The 16,230-nt window shown below is 40.3% G+C and overlaps 1 protein-coding gene across 1 annotated transcript; it reads right to left on the reverse strand.

Annotated features, from left to right (window-relative positions):
* Positions 1-2,496: 2,496 nt before the first annotated feature.
* Positions 2,497-15,653, reverse strand: LOC148646058 (solute carrier family 22 member 7-like). The gene is made up of 10 exons (XM_088610022.1): positions 15,201-15,653; positions 12,688-12,791; positions 11,000-11,154; positions 9,046-9,214; positions 7,941-8,064; positions 7,647-7,756; positions 6,854-7,068; positions 5,705-5,813; positions 4,525-4,731; positions 2,497-4,044 (listed from the first exon to the last, which is right to left on the reverse strand). The coding sequence occupies exons 1-10, from the start codon at positions 15,561-15,563 to the stop codon at positions 3,951-3,953; spliced, it is 1,650 nt and encodes a 549-aa protein (XP_088466148.1). The 5' UTR covers positions 15,564-15,653; the 3' UTR covers positions 2,497-3,950.
* Between the last annotated feature and the right edge of the window lie 577 nt (positions 15,654-16,230).

The following is a 16,230-nucleotide window of genomic DNA, read 5'->3' on the forward strand; positions in this document are numbered from 1 at the left end:
ACTGTTCACCTAACAAGTTCTGTCCCAAGTTTGTTTTTATTGCTATATATTAACTACAAGACCTTGGGGTCATAAATCTATTAAAACAAATTTGTCTCGATATAAATATATAGCTTTATCCTGTATATATGCAGTAGAACCCATCTTCTTTGCTATGTTTTCTTCTCTAGTTTGGGGCTGTGAAGGTGTTATACATATGTCAATTGTTTTCATATTCTGATTTGGAAATTGTTGGGAAAAGTGTGCTTAGGAAAAGGAATAGCTGCCATTAGTGGAGTGTGCTAACTGAAGGCAGATCCCACCAATTGGCTGAAATGTAGACTGAGCATTTATGTTCCATGATTGCCAGAAATTCACCTTCCTGAATGTTAAACTGACAAATGGATAACAATGCTTTGCATTTATATAGAAGTTACATCCAAAAAGATCCCAAAGCATTTTACGTTGTAGGAGATTCACTTCAATCATCCACAGAAGTGTGAAATGGACCTGGGTGACTTACAACAGTCATTCGGCACCAGCAGCTCCACGGTACAGTAGATCAGGGCAGAACTGATGAACTGCTTCACTAATTGAATTATTCTTTCATATATCGTATAAATCTCTTATCTTATAAATAACATGGGATCCTTAATAATCAAGTACAATGTCTCATTAAAAGGATGGTATCTCTTACAGCATGGTTTCCTTGGTCACCATACTGAGACATTGGTTTGGAAATTCTGGTACACAGGGGAACTCCAGCAGCAGACCAGATATTCCTTAGAGGCCTCCCATTCCAGTGCTGACCAGGCCCAGCTTTGCTTAGCTTCTGAGATCTAATGAGATCAGGCTGCAAAGAGGCTGCCTTATAAAACTACTGGAGAGTCTCCCCTTGCCCACTCTGTACCGCTCATTAAAAATCCACCTTCCATTCATGGTACTTCATGCATTTTTCCTTTAACTCATTTAAGTAGATGTAAATATGTATGTTCTATCATAACCTTATAACGAATGAAAAGTTAAGAGACACTAGGTATTTTGCTTGCTTCAGAAAATTGTGGCCAAAGGAGAGTCACAGAGTCCTACTTAACCTGACACACGACAAAAGGGAATAAAAATTGTTTGGGAGTAAATGAGTGCATGTGTGCCCTGTGCAGGACTGGCATTTCTCTAGGGTATGGCCAAGACCTTTGCCTATATGGATAGGCACTAGTTAACTATAATCCACTAAAGCTGGTGCCACAGTAGACTCTGTCTGGCTATGGATTTGATCCCAGGGGTAGGGCTGATATCAGGAGACCTGTGCACATGTGGAGAGAGGGGCAGCATAAATGTTTCTAGATTCATCTGGTTGGCCCCTATGGACTACCACTAGTATTAAAAGCCCCTCTCCTCCAGGTGTCACCAGACCTGAGTTAAATATGGAAGCCCTGCAGAGGTACAGAGAGTCTGGGATAGGGGACACAGAAGACTGCTGCGTACAATATGTACAGTATGTATTTTTTTGCTGTTCCTGTTAAAACAGATGGCTGTGATGGTTTGGACTGCCTGATGGGTCCTTATTCCTTGAATCCCTTAACTCTATGAAGTATTGTTACAAATGCATGTGGACATAAAGTTGCTGAAAGCCTGTACTGGTTGAATTGTAATTGTACTTAATAATCATCTGAAACAACACCAAACGAAGCCAGCAGCCATATCACCTTGCAGCTCTTAACTGGCAGCCCTCTGAAGCTCAGCAGGTGTGAGCCTGGTCAGTACCTGGATGGGAGACCTCCTGGGAAGCTATGGCTGCTGCTGGAACTGGTGTTAGTAGGACCAGTGGGGGGCGCCCACCCTGCGGTCTGTGTGGGTCCTAATGCCCTGGTATAGTGACAGGGACACTATACTGTAGTGGGCGTCATCTTTCAGTGAGATGTTAAACCGAGGTCCTGACTCTCAGTGGTCATTAAAGATCCCATTTCTTGATGAGTAGGGAGTTATCCCGCTGTCTGGGCCAAATTTCCTGCCTCAGCGTTTACCATGGCCTCTAAATTGTCCCCATGTATGATTGGCCTGCACTTGCCCTGCAATGGACTGGCGTCCTGTCCAGGGTGTACCCTGCCTTGCGCTCGCTGCTTTGTCAGGTAGGCTCCGGCTTCCCGCAAAACCACATGGTATAAAGTGCTTTGGCAAATGACATGACATGACAACACCTAATGAATCTAATACTTGTGGCTGAATGGGCAGACACATGTACCCAACATCCCTATGCTTCCTCTCTATATTTGAAACCACCTCTGTCAAGTTCATACCACTCATTTTGACAGCAGCCAACTGCAACACCAGGGCTGGCTCCATGCCTTTTGGGACATTTCCTGCGGAATGGGGCGTCCTTTCATCCGACTGACCCACTGTGGTGCCAGGTGCTGCTCACGTTGTGATGTTACTCTTTATCAAAACATAAACATGAAGAGCTTGTCCTGGGTAATGTCTTGAATACATTATGGTAGATGACGGAAAGAAGAACAAATGTTGGACAGAACCTGGTTTAATTGTTATGTACAAATAATTAACAGAAAAAGAAAAGGAAACTTTGAATGTGGTGCAAAAGTTTAAAATTATGTAATGCCCCCACACCATGGTTGAATTTAATTTTAAACAGCTAAATGAGATCTAGAAAATGGCAAAATGACCAGAAATAACATTTAAACATTTAAACTTCCTTTTCTTAGACAGTAAGATAGTAGTTAAACATAAACTTTAGTATTTAAACATTTTCATTGTAATCTTAGTTATATACTGTAGAAAGAAACATTTCAAGATAATTTCCAGGTTATTTAAGAAGAAAAAGAGCTAAATACAGTATTTAAAAGCCCTTATTGCTTAGCACCTTCAATGGATTTAAAGTTGTAAGTTAGTTTCCTGTCTTTATGGATATAGATATATAGCTTAATTTTAAACAGCTAAATAAGATCTAGAAAATGGCAAAATGACCAGAAATAACTGTTTGTTTAAACATTAAAACTTCCTTTTCTTAGACAGTAAGATAGTAGTTAAACATAAACTTTAGTATTTAAACATTTTTATTGTAATCTTAGTTATATACTGTAGAAAGAAACATTTCAAGATAATTTCCAGGTTATTTAAGAAGTAAAAAAGCTAAATACAGTATTTAAAAGAACTTATTGCTTAGCACCTTCAATGGATTTAAAGTTGTGAGTTAGTTTCCTGTCTTTATGGATATAGATATATAGCTTTATCCTGTATATATGCAGTAGAACCCATCTTCTTTGCTATGTTTTCTTCTCTAGTTTGGGGCTGTGAAGGTGTTATACATATGTCAATTGTTTTCATATTCTGATTTGGAAATTGTTGGGAAAAGTGTGCTTAGGAAAAGGAATAGCTGCCATTAGTGGAGTGTGCTAACTGAAGGCAGATCCCACCAATTGGCTGAAATGTAGACTGAGCATTTATGTTCCATGATTGCCAGAAATTCACCTTCCTGAATGTTAAACTGACAAATAGATAACAATGCTTTGCATTTATATAGAAGTTACATCCAAAAAGATCCCAAAGCATTTTACGTTGTAGGAGATTCACTTCAACCATCCACAGAAGTGTGAAATTGACCTGGGTGACTTACAACAGTCATTCGGCACCAGCAGCTCCACGGTACAGTAGATCAGGGCAGAACCGATGAACTGCTTCACTAATTGAATTAGTGGGGAACTTTTGAGAGGTCAGATAATGCAAGCCCAGAGTGGAATTCAGCTAGGATACCAGAGTTAATGATACCAGAGTCTTTATGGTCCCTTTACGGATCCTAATCAGTAGTGGAAAGCTTCAGAGCACACACAGACATGACTTGACTGAATATAAGTGGCATTCATTATTCCAGTCCTGCAGGACAAAGCCAAGGGTATTTCATTCCAGTGATACCCAGTTGGCCCAGGATCAAAGCCAACTTCCAGGGTAATACAAATCCTTTATCCTCTCTCAGTTCCATTTGGGGTCATTGGTAATAAATTTATGTCATTAGGATTCTCACAAGTTGTCTGGCTTTCAGTATTAGATTTATGCCTAAAAGTAAAAAAAAAAAAACATTTTGTATTAAACTACCAGATAAATACACAGGTGAAAAGACAGATAATAGGTTGGGCTGCAGTGAACAGATAAATTAAAAGCAAACAATTACTGAACTTCTTCAGCTTGTTAGAAAGAAATGTAACTCATAACATTTTTTGCATTCCTTTCTAACCAGCTGTTGGAGGGCTTTATCAATCATTTAGATCTTCTGTATAACATCAAATCATCCTTTCCTTTCTCATATAGAAAGATAGACATTTCCGAATGGTATTCTGATTTCTGTTGTTTGCTGCAATAGTTTGATACTTGTCTGACTGCATGTAATGAAGAGAAATATCAATTTCTTTATAATAGGAAATCAAAAATATAAAAAAGACTCTTCACATCCTGCCCATGCACAGCAGATAAGGATACGTTTCCATGAGCATAAGCAGAATTGCTGCAAATAATAGGCTTCTCTTGAACTGTAAGTACCTTCCCTCTTCGACGTCGGTGACTGTCTCCGGCAGTCGGATGCCCAGAGTTTCGGACAGCAGGAATACGATGCACCCGCAGAAAACAGCCATTCCCGCAAAGACCAGGGAAGGTGCGAAGGTCCAGACGTCTTCCAGGAGCATGATCATCGGCGCCAGCGAGCCCCCCAGCCGGCCCATGAAGGATGTGTAACCTAGACCACACTGCCTGCTCACAGAAGGAGAGCACTCATACACATCACTGAGCATTGCAGAAAAGCCCGTGGGAAACAAGAGTTTTAAAGACCCTAAACACACAGAAAGGTCTGGAAACGAGAGGAGGACTTTAAGCCAGTCTGGCTCCTTTGATTTCTAGTAGCTAGAACCAGGATCATGTTTAGAAATTGGAACTAGCCAGGTATCTTGCTGCAAACCCCTACCACCCTTTAACAAAATTGCGATAAAAGTGTACCAAAATACTTCCTGTTCTCAGAGTACAAAGCTCCAGTGCTGTGTGACAGAAATTATAATAATAACTCCTTACACTTATTCAGAGGTTTTCTAGACACTCCACTCAAAGAGCTTTACATGGGTCATGGGGATCCCCTCCACCACCACCAATGTGCAGCCTCACCTGGATGATGCGACGGCAGCCATAGTGCGCCAGTACGCTCCCCACACACCAGCTCTCAGTGGGGAGGAGAGCAGAGTAATGAAGCCAATCCATAGATGGGGATTATTAGGAGGCCATGATTGGTAAGGGCCAACGGGAAATTTGGCCAGTACGCTGGGGATACACCCCAACTTTTTTCAAGAAGCCCTGGGATTTTTTATGACCACAGTGAATCAGGAGCTCGGTTTTATATTTCATCTGAAGGATGGCGCCTTTTTACAGTATAGTTTCCCCATCACTATAATGGGGCATTAGGACCCACACAGACTGCAGGGTGAGCGCCCACTACTGGTCCTAACACCACTTCCAACAGCATCCTTACTTTTTCCCAGGAGGTCTCCCATCTCTGCACCAACTAGGCTCACACCTGCTTAGTTTCAGGGGGTTGTCAGTTGTGAGTTGCAGGAAGATGAGATTTGAACAAACAAGTATTTAAACTTTGTATAGAGCCCAAAGCAATCAATTCATTAGGACTCATGACTGCTTCAAAACACACTGTAAGCAGTTGATTGCAATGGTGTGTTCTTACCTCAGGACGGTGGGGTACAGCTCAGTGGTGTAGAGGAACGCTGTAGTGAATGCAGCTTCTGAAAAGCCCTTTCCAAGAACTGCTATGATTGTACGTAGAAGCCCATGATCTGAGGAAGGAAGAAGCGTGCTCTGAGAACCCAGCATGGTCCCACTTAGCTCTAGGTTTATAATAATAATAATATTATTAAATAAGATGTATTATTAAATATCTTATACTAAATATTACAAAGGCGATCCATTAAAGCGTAGCTTTTCCTAAAGTATTTCCAGAGCGCTTACAATTATTAAATTAGAACAGATAGCTGTGGAATATCCAATGTAAGACAAAGGGTGCATTCTGTGAATTCCTTATGAATTTTGATATTAATGGAATTCAGTGTCACCAGAAAAGTATTATAGTAAATTTAAAGAGAATTGAAGACTGTCACATGAATAAGGCTATTAAAATAATCTGACATTACAAAAGTAGAGAAAGATAAATGGGTTGTATTGTATGTCTTTACAATAAACATCATTAAAAATTTAAAGTTGCAACATTCTTACGATTTCAGTGTGTTATTTTGTTATTGGAAAGAAATGGGAAGTTATGGAGTTACAAAATATATTGTTCTTTCACGATGCATTCTTTCAGAAGGAACTTTTCATTCAAAACATTTTGCAACTGTGCAAATTGTCTAAAAAATTGAGAACGAACAAGGAGGAAATACTGAAACATATTTAGTTGTGTACACACTAGGTTTTATTTTTCTGAACAGTGCTAAACAAGTCAACCAAACCATCAGCAGTGCTGTGTGTTTTCCAGGATGGGGACAAAGCATTTTTACATTTAATTTTCATTCATAATCAAAATCTTTGTTTTCTTTGTGTCCTATGGTGCAAATTGAATTTCAAGGGGAGATTTGTGTTTTTTTAAGCACAAAACCACAACCGGTTTTTACATGGAAGCAATCAGTGGAAACAAACTCTTCCTACTCTAAATAAATAATCTGGTTCCAGCCAGCTACAGATGTCATATAAAAATACAATTTGACACAACTGATAAGGTCACTACTTGTATAGGATAGCAGAGCCTTTCTCTTTAATGAGACGTAACAGATTGCATTGGTATTACGTCATGTTTGTAGGACAGCTATGTTATTTCTGTTACCTGTAGGGATGGCTGTATTAATTCCAATCAAGATTCCTGTGATAATAAGGGACCACGCCTGGCCGTTTCTTCGCCCAATTGCATCAAGGACAAAGTAGGTACCAACTTTGGCAGGCACCTCGATTGCAGCGTATATAAAATGTGTGAGGTACATGTTGACACCAAACCCTGTGATTTTGAAACTGATGCCATAATATGTGAAAGCAACTCCAAACCTATGAAACCAAAAAAAAAATGAAAGAAGGTCAAATTAAATTAACGCAATTGGATTGGAAACAATTCAGCCAGGTGCTGGTAAAATGCAACTGAGCAAAGTTTCTTTCAAAAACAGTCCAATTAAAAATGTCCACTGAAAGCCTCTAGCCTTGATTCCTGCACTCTGCACACAGCCGCTGTGCTTTGGAGGTATTGAGAGAGCTGTGGCTGTGTGTGACATTGTGGGGACACTGAAGGAGCCATTGGTACTCCTGGACAGTTTCTAAAAGTAAAATACAGTGTGTGAGAGGGGTTAGTTCTAAAAGGTCATTTCTGATTTAAGGTCTGTTAATTTTAAAACAAAATATGATGATCTTATATTATTAAGCTTTACTTCACACCTGAAAGGGTTGCTAAAGATACCTTTTTCCCTTCAGATCGATACTGAGGTAAGGAAGTCTGTGAATCTGTAACCAGCTGGCTCCTCCTCGGGACTGTGGTTTTGCCTGCTGCCAACTGTGGAGTTGCCACAGGAGTTGAAAACTGCAGGAGTGTTGTTAATTAAGGGAAGAGACAGAAGTTTACATGCTGTTCTTACCAGACAAGTCCACAACAAAGAGAAATTCTTTTCATTTTCGGCGTCTTGACCAGATCCAAGTAGGAATAGGTTGTGTTGGAATCCTCTGCTATCGTTACTTTGCTCAGTGCCTAACCAAACACAGACACAGAAAATTGGGAAGCAATTTCAAAAGAGCATAACATGATTACCCAAAAGTGGAACTAGGTAGCTGCATAAGAACCATGGCATTGAGGTTATTGTCTATGGCTGCAGTCATTGTCATTCAGATTCACATTTGACATATAGCTGCTGCAGTCTGTGTCCATCACTTACCTCTGTGTTCATCATGGAGGATGACCCCTCTTTGCCATTCATTTTTGCACACTGAGACAGATACTTATGAGCCTGCTCTGCTTTCCCATTAGCTAACAGCCATCTTGCAGACTCTGGGATCCACCTGGGAAGATAAACACAGAGGGAACTATGTACTGTACCATCACACAAGAGTATCAGATAGCCAAGGGTATCAGATAGGATCACCTATTGTAATGCTTGAAAAAAGGCTTGAATGAGGAGTTCATCCTGCAGCATGCTTAGTTAAGTGTGAATTCAGTACTAGTCAAGCTCACTATGGCTTGTCATCACCCATGCAGCAGCTCCTTGGTTTATTCCTACCATCCTTATGGTCTTGCTTTCATTCCCTCAGCTAAGAAGGTTAAAAGCAAAGCTGTATCTCAGACTATTCACACACAGAACTACTGAATGTATTTCCTCAATCAAGGCCTCCAGCTGTGGTAAAGCAGTAGTTATTTAAGCAGTTATTGGGGTTATAGGCATCATGATACAAGCCTTCTAATGATAATTTTGGGACAACGGGATTATTGGCAGCTACCCTTGAGTAGGATTTGTTTAGATTTAGGGTTAGAGATGTGGGAACTGCTGAAACCATAACTGTCATGGGGAGCTACAGCAAACACGCTGAAAAGCTCACAGAGGAGGTGCAGCGCCCGTTGAGCACCAAAGGCAATACATAGCTTCCACTTTGCCCCTTCCATGCCTGCGAGAAGATGAAAATCAGCCATTACGGCTGTTCCTTTCTTCCAGTTTTAATACTGCAAACTGCAGTGCTGTGAGAGTGGAAAGAAGTGCTCAGATAAATATACCATATCATGCCACAGTGCACCAATTTAGAACATGACTTTGACTGCAACATTCCTTGTTTCGGTTGACTCTCGTTCACATAAAGACAGGGCCTCAGCTGCTCCAGTGAAGGCCAAAGGCTGGATTGCTGAGAACTGCAGACTGTTTCGGATCACCGCTTCTGTGAAAATGGTCATGCTGGTTTGTTCAAATCAAAGTTTATTTATCAAATGCACAACAATACAGCACGCAGCAGTTGTTGCTGGCAATGAAATGTTTGTCCAGCCGCTGCTCTTACCACCAGGCAACGATGGCAATGAGACAAGGGGACGTTGCCGCCAGAGTCAGCTGCCTCCAGTCCCTGATGAAATAGGCGAGCAAGGCCAGCAACATGTTGCCAACCGTCCAAGACAGGCCATTGATAGTGCCAGTAAAAGTGCGATGCTCAACATCAGTCCATTCTACACCTGGAAAAAAGATGAGAAAATGTTTATATCATTTTACATCTGTTGCGGTGATTTTAACTTCTGCTCTCTGAAACGTGTGAGGGAGTAAAGCTGAGAACTTTCCAATCATCCATTCCTGGGATATGAGTTTTCGATGAGAGCTCATCTCCACTGTAGGCAGATGGCCTCCCACTTTGAAGTTTAAAATTAAAACCAGATCAGAATTTAATATCCTACCCCTACTTTTTATTCAGAAAATCAACAATTACATGTTGCTGTATTAATCAGATCTGGAATTGCCAGTTTCTCACATCCCTGCTCGCAATTGTGAACCCCCACAACTGCACCCAGTGGAGAATGAGGTGATGCATGCAGACTCCTCCAATCCACCTGCCTTCATGTCACTTGCCTTTTTACACGCCTCAGGTATCCTGTACCGGGGGAGAACTGATTGGATAAGAGGCGGACTCTTAACCAATAGCATTGAAGCCTGTCAATCCCAAGAGTCCCTGTGTTGCGGAGAGCCCAGAGAGCCCTGGCCAACTGATCCCAGTCTACACTCAGAAGCCCTTAACCATTTGTGTGCCCTTGTTTTGGGAATCCCAGTCCCAGGCTACTGGAGACACTATCCAAGTGCTAGTTTCTGATCATAGAACTCAGCCTGTGCTCAGGAGAGCTGAACCACTTGGCCCTACCCAGCCATCTCTTGTGCAGTCATTGTAACTGTGTAGGACATCACCCAAAGAAAACCAGTAAGAACTGGGTCAGCAGTGTCAAGAAGTAGGTTTGGCTGGTCATTGGCTGCGATCAGCGATCAGCAGCAGAGACAACAGTGGTTCTTTGGGTTCCTGTGAATGAATGAATGACCTTATTAATGGAAAGAACAGTGAGTTCAGTCTCTGTTTTATAGCCATGTTGAGATAAGCATCTTTAAGTACAAATAATTTGAATTGTGATTTCAATAAAATATGTTATTGATGAAAATGAAGTAAATTTACAGGCCCCAGGGGCTCTGAGAAATGGTCGGTATCCATGTGCATACACACATATATTTGACAAGGAACGCCTTGTGTGGTAAGGAGGTTAGGGTGTGTGTTAAAACTATGCAGTCGAGCTGAATTCTGGATATTCTGGAAGAAATTCATCATTTCTTCATCCAATCACAACACTTTGGAGAAAGAACTGCCAGTTAATTTGCCCTTATGAAAGATTGTGTAAAAAGCTATACTACAAGTTGCATACTTACATGCCACATGTTGGATATGAATAAAACAAGGACACTGACAAGCTCAGTTCTCTTTGAGAACGAAAGCTGGTATTAAGAAATACATTTCCTTTTTTAATCTTAGATTCAAGATTATCAACTAATCAGCAAACAGGTGCAGATACAGTTTTATAAATGAAGATTCCTTGAATTATTTAAACTTTTTATGTTTCTACACTGAAAAGAACAGACGTTCTCCAATCAGAACTGGAGCTGGTCATTAAAATGTCCAAAATGTAATAGCAGCTTTTATTCCTCTAGGTGAGAGGCAGTTTCCAAGGACTCCTTTAGTTCCTCTAGTTCCCCATGTACTGTATACAGTATTGTGTGGAAGAGGTCTAAATATAACAAAAAGTATAAAGTGGGAAGGAAATCACATGCGTGTTTCATCTAGTGTAATTTCTTAAGTAATTTCCAGTCACCTGCCGAAAAGACCATATAAAATACAGAAATCCTGTAGGTCAAAATTAAAATAATAATAAAACATTTGGGCTACAGCACCCTTAATGTTTGGCAGAATAAGAAAAACCAAATTCACTTACTCAAGGCAATGGAAATGATGGACATTCCTGTCAGGGAAATACCACACAGTGTCCGTGTTACAGCAAACATCACATAGGAGACAGAGAAAGCGCTGATTATCCCAAACACAGCAGACGCTACGAATGAGACCAGGAGCATGGGTTTGCGCCCAAACCTTCAGACACAAAGCAGAAGGAAAAATGTGAGCTCAGGAGCTACTCATCACAGTCATCATTCTCCACAGCAAGACAAATCCCCTTATATCTATATTATATATATGTATAAAATCCCCTTATAATGTTGGAGCCTCTGGTCATTAAAAGCATGGTATGAGTCTTTATTTTGAATCCCACTCTGACACCTACAGTTTGTTTACTAAGCTTTATGAAGGCTACTGTTTTCAAGGTAGAAATTGCACAAAGTTTCTTTTTACTAGAAGTATTTGTGTATTGCTGTACACTTTGAGTAACCACCACTCGTTCTGAAAATGTTGTTAGGGTTCTCAGATGTAACCTAACCTTTCCAGATGTTATTCATGATTCCACTAAAGAAGCAGAATACATCCACAACTTTATACTCAGGTATGCATGCTGTAGCACCCAGATTGATCAGTACAGTAAATATACTGTCCAGTCTTTGGTTCTCATGATTATGCCACAGTGACTATGACTGTCTTATGGACAGTTATGAATGTGTTCCACAGAGAACAAAGTTGTGTCACATACTGTACAGAGCATTTCTTATTTTAAATACTGTTACAATTGCATAAAATATGCCATCTGTGTATAAATGTACATTTATTTCAAGGAAAATGTAAACTGCAGAAGCCAGTTTTATCTTGACAGCTGTTACAATTCAACAGAGAAAAAGCAGACTGAGCAAAAGGTAAATTATTGTTTCTTGTGTCAGGCTTCTAGAACCCAGGTTAATTAGATTTAATTGCTCTTTTCTTTTAATGAGAAAGAAGAAAACAATGCACGTTGTTACAAACTAACTTATTGTCCTTTGGTGGAAAGTTTTACTGGAGTTTAACAGCTGAAAGGTTTCATGAAACAAACATATTTGTCATTACACTGACCTGACTTACTGTAGGTAAATCATTCAGTGGTCATTTTTATTCCTGGTGGTTTGTTAATGATTCCAAAAACACACATCTAGCGACATTCTTTTGATTAAAGATGACATTTGATTTACTTAAGTAATCATCTTTATTTGATACGTGACATTATAAATTTTCCATTACAGTATGTTTCCTTCTGGAGCCTGAGAAGTTAAAAAGACATGATGTTCCACAGATATATAAAAAACCTACTGTATATATCAATAATTAAGCACAACCAGATCTCTGTACTGCACTTACATAATGTTCAACACGAGTTCTGAAATCTGTACAGCACTTCTATAACCCCCAGCATGTTTAGAAATATGTACTGTAGACTGTTTACATAAGGCTCAGCATGAGTTCAGAAATCTATAAGCAGCTGTATTTCTGAAAGGATTTGCAGTGTTAAACTCATAATGAATAAATTTTAATTCTATAGTTATCACTACCAAATAGTCCTACGAGATTCATAGGTGTTTACTATGTTACTTGCTATCTACTGTACATATACAACAATTAAAGACACAGAGAAGAATTAAGACACAAAGTCAAAATCTTGGGATTCCTAAACACCATTGACTGAAGTGAAGGACTCTGAAAACGTACTTATCTGACAAGAAGCCAAATATCACTGCTCCTAGAGTGACTCCAACGAAGAAGAATGTCGCGAGAGCTTGGTTCAGTTTTTTGTTGTCACACACCAAATCCCACTGTCAATGCAGAAAGAGAAATGGTTCAAAACCTAAAAGAAAAACCATGCATTCAAACAAAGACATAATAGTCACCAAACCCAAATGTGAAAAATTAAAGGAGGTTTATTGAATCATTCTTAACATTGCTAGCAGCACTGGGTTCTGAATACAAGCGCATACTTAGAGTGCAAATTGTAGTCAGCATTGTCAAATGACACGATTTACAAACTATTTGCTAACCAGTAAACATGCACAGACATTTGTGAATTGTGAATTTTACTATTCACATGAAGTGTATTTTACTACATTTTTTGACAGGTGGATTGAATAAAACAGACATTCACATGGCAGAAGTGCAAAGAATAATTTCACTGGCAGATTCACTGGCTAATTTTGCTACAGAATGAAAACTGAGGCTATAATGTCACCTGCAAAAGCAATTAAAAAAAACAGACTAATATCACACTAATGTCAGGCACTTACATTTTTTGATGTGCATCAATATGAATATGCACTGATGCCAAATGATTGGCACATGCATTCAGCTTCAGCCCACTCATCTGGTAAAGGCTGCTGCGTGACTGACATAAGGAATGGCAATTTAAATACAGTACGTCTGTGAAGGCATTGTAAACCTTCAACAAAAACCTTCACACAGCTCCTTCCCCTGAACATCAGTGGGTTTGGAACCCCTGTATCCCCAGATTTACAATCGGTTCAAGTTTTCCTTTTATTCATATCCTTTCTTTCTCAAAGTTTGCACCCTTCTTGCCTTTGCAAACCATAGGGAAGTATTATAAGAGAATGGAGTGTAATTGTAGCTGGCATTCATGGAGGCAGTTGCGAATCCTCTACAGTTCCTTTGGCAGAATTGCAGTAGCCCTGTCCTGACCTCGACAGTGCTGTCTATTACTTAATAAAATCAGAGCTGGTTAATTCTGATCCACAGCCAGGTTAAGCCTAATGTCCAGTTATTTTGGGTTTGAAAAACATGTACAAATTTTACTGGCAAACCAGAGGGAATATTTTTTTACATACCTATCTGTTCCAAATTATTAGCACCTAAATTAAGGCTACAAGCATAAAATACTGGGCTCAGATACAAAAGTTTTAAACCATATTTTGCAAGATGAGTTCAATATACTGTAAATAGCATTTAGTTTTATTTCATTACTTAGTGCTATCCAGTATCAGCATTTGTTTTAGCCAGTCAAAACATAGATTGTTCTGCTCTTTCTTATAGTCACAGCAAACTCAGTTCCTCAAGTAACACACGATGGGCTGCATGCTCCCAACATAGAGGAAATTTCTGCAGTTTGTTAACATACATTGCCCCTCTTTCGTCAGACGAAATAGTCCGAGAGACAAACACACTATTCAGCGGGCTCATCTAACATGTGATGTTCATTGATTGTGTGGTGAATAAGGGGAAAAGTGCTCATAATATCCATCTCTCCAGCAAGCTGTGACTCAGAATAAGCTGTTTGTCTAAAAAACACTTAAATAACAGAATGTCTGGAATAATTTCACTTCAATTACTTAATCAAAGACAACATTACAGTGTCGAGGGAAACGTGCTGCTTTGAAAATCTCAGCAGACAAGCTCTGTTTACCTGTGTGCAGTACACAGGTGGCAGCTCTTAAAGAACTTTTTTTAAGGAAGCCCCCAGCAAGCAAGATTTTTCTCATGGTAGTAGAAAGCAAGTTCTACATTCTCAGTACATATGGTCCTATTCGTTTTTAGAGCTGGTTTTCACAGAGACCCTTTATTCTGCCTGGGAACACACCTACAGTACATGCAGGCTGCTGCTTGGGTGTCTTGGCCTTATGTTGGTCATTATTCTATCTCAGCAGAGATTTCTTCTTCCAAGAACATGCGTTAAAAAAACTACTTAAAATACAGAAGCCTGAAACTGTGACAGCCCAGGGCAATGATGATAACTCAGTAGAAAACCACAGGTGTTGATGTCACAGAAAGATTAACTACTTTAAGTCTAGTCAGGTAGAAAACTCAGATTCACTATTCAACAGCACCAGTGCAGACTCTCTGGCTGTCTGGAATTCTTAATTAACAAGAGGAGAGCAGAGTGATTCCAGCAGGAAACGCATCGGGCATGAGGGATAAAGGAAAATTCCCAGGATTGTTTTCCATTTGACTACATCTTTTTAAATATGACACTACAAAAACTGATAGTGAGAGAACAGCAGTCTCAGCAATCCCCAAATGAACACTGACTGCTGTTTCTTTTTGCAAGCCTAGCTCACTTACAGTCCTTATTCTTTTACATTTCAGACTAAAATCAGTGTCCATTTGACATGGAACGGAGCTCCTGCTGGAGCTTTTTTTTAAAAAAAATTCCTTTAAAAACGGATTTGAACCCGAGGGAAGGGAAATGAAATGGAAACGTGCAGCATGGCGTAACTCACCTGCGTGGCAGTGGTGGAGTGGAACTGCGAGTGGTCGTACACCCAGCCGTGCTGGCAGGGCACAGCAGAAGAGCTGTTGGACAGGTTCCTGACGGGGTACGGAAAGGCAGAGCAGGAACTGGGCGAGCCATCGGGTTTCCGGGGAATGGTGTGCGCGAGTATCCTGGCCTCAGTTGCTTCAGCCAAAGCGCTGCCATTCTCCAAGGGTGGGTCGGCACAGTGGTGAGGAGGCACGGCAGAAATGAAGTTGTGCAGCAGGAAGTGAAGGGGGAGGATGATTCTGGGAATGCAGAGGAGAAGCACCACCATTCCCTGGAACCTGGAGAAGGCTCCCACCTCTTTCAGCAGCTCCTCAAACCTCATGTTGACCTGGAAGAGCAGCGAGTGGAGACCGACGGCGGCGAGCACTTGCAGGGAGTTCAGGGGGATCGCCAGGAGGACGTCCTCAATCAGACAGAGACGCACCACATGTTTAATTTGATTAACAGTACTGCCCTCACAGGCAGATGGGAAGGGCAATCCTGTGACACTGTTACTGAACTGATTTTGTTACAGTCTCCTTCTCGGGGGTCATGTTTCTCCATGGAGGTTAAGGAGCAACAAATACTTCATTATGTGACCACCTCATGAGACAAAATGAAAAAGGTCGACTACACATCAGCTTTTTCTTGTCAGCTTATCATTATAAGTTCCTTGCATAAAGGTACCAAAGGAAAATATTATACAACATTTTTTGCTAAGCATACTGTACAACTTTTGTAAAGTAACTATGTAAAGTTGAGGTTACTGTTTGTTTGCATGGGGATCATTACCAGCTTTCACGATACTTAAAAAAAATTGAAAAACCCAGTTCCAGCATTTCAAAGCGTTGATTGCAACAGCCAGAATTGTGACAGTTGGAACCAAATTATCTTAAATCTAATCTATTTTATGTTGAGCTGCTTACTAGCTTGTTTACTGTACTAAAGTTATCCTTATCTGAATAACGTTGCTCATCCCATCATCCTATAAAGGATGTGCTGTTAATCAA

Source organism: Lepisosteus platostomus, chromosome 17 (genome assembly GCF_059453375.1).
Source record: "Lepisosteus platostomus isolate fLepPlt1 chromosome 17, fLepPlt1.hap1, whole genome shotgun sequence".
NCBI lineage: Eukaryota > Metazoa > Chordata > Actinopteri > Semionotiformes > Lepisosteidae > Lepisosteus > Lepisosteus platostomus.

What these genes read in the sequence shown, in the direction of transcription:
- LOC148646058 (XM_088610022.1), bottom strand. Translation starts at nt 15,563, where the DNA reads ATGAGGTTTGAGGAGCTGCTGAAAGAGGTGGGAGCCTTCTCCAGGTTC. An exon ending in ACTCCACCACTGCCACGCAG is followed by an intron (nt 12,792 to 15,200) that starts GTGAGTTACGCC and finishes CTGCATTGACAG; the next exon opens with TGGGATTTGGTGTGTGACAA. An exon ending in CCTCCATGATGAACACAGAG is followed by an intron (nt 7,757 to 7,940) that starts GTAAGTGATGGA and finishes GTGTTTGGTTAG; the next exon opens with GCACTGAGCAAAGTAACGAT.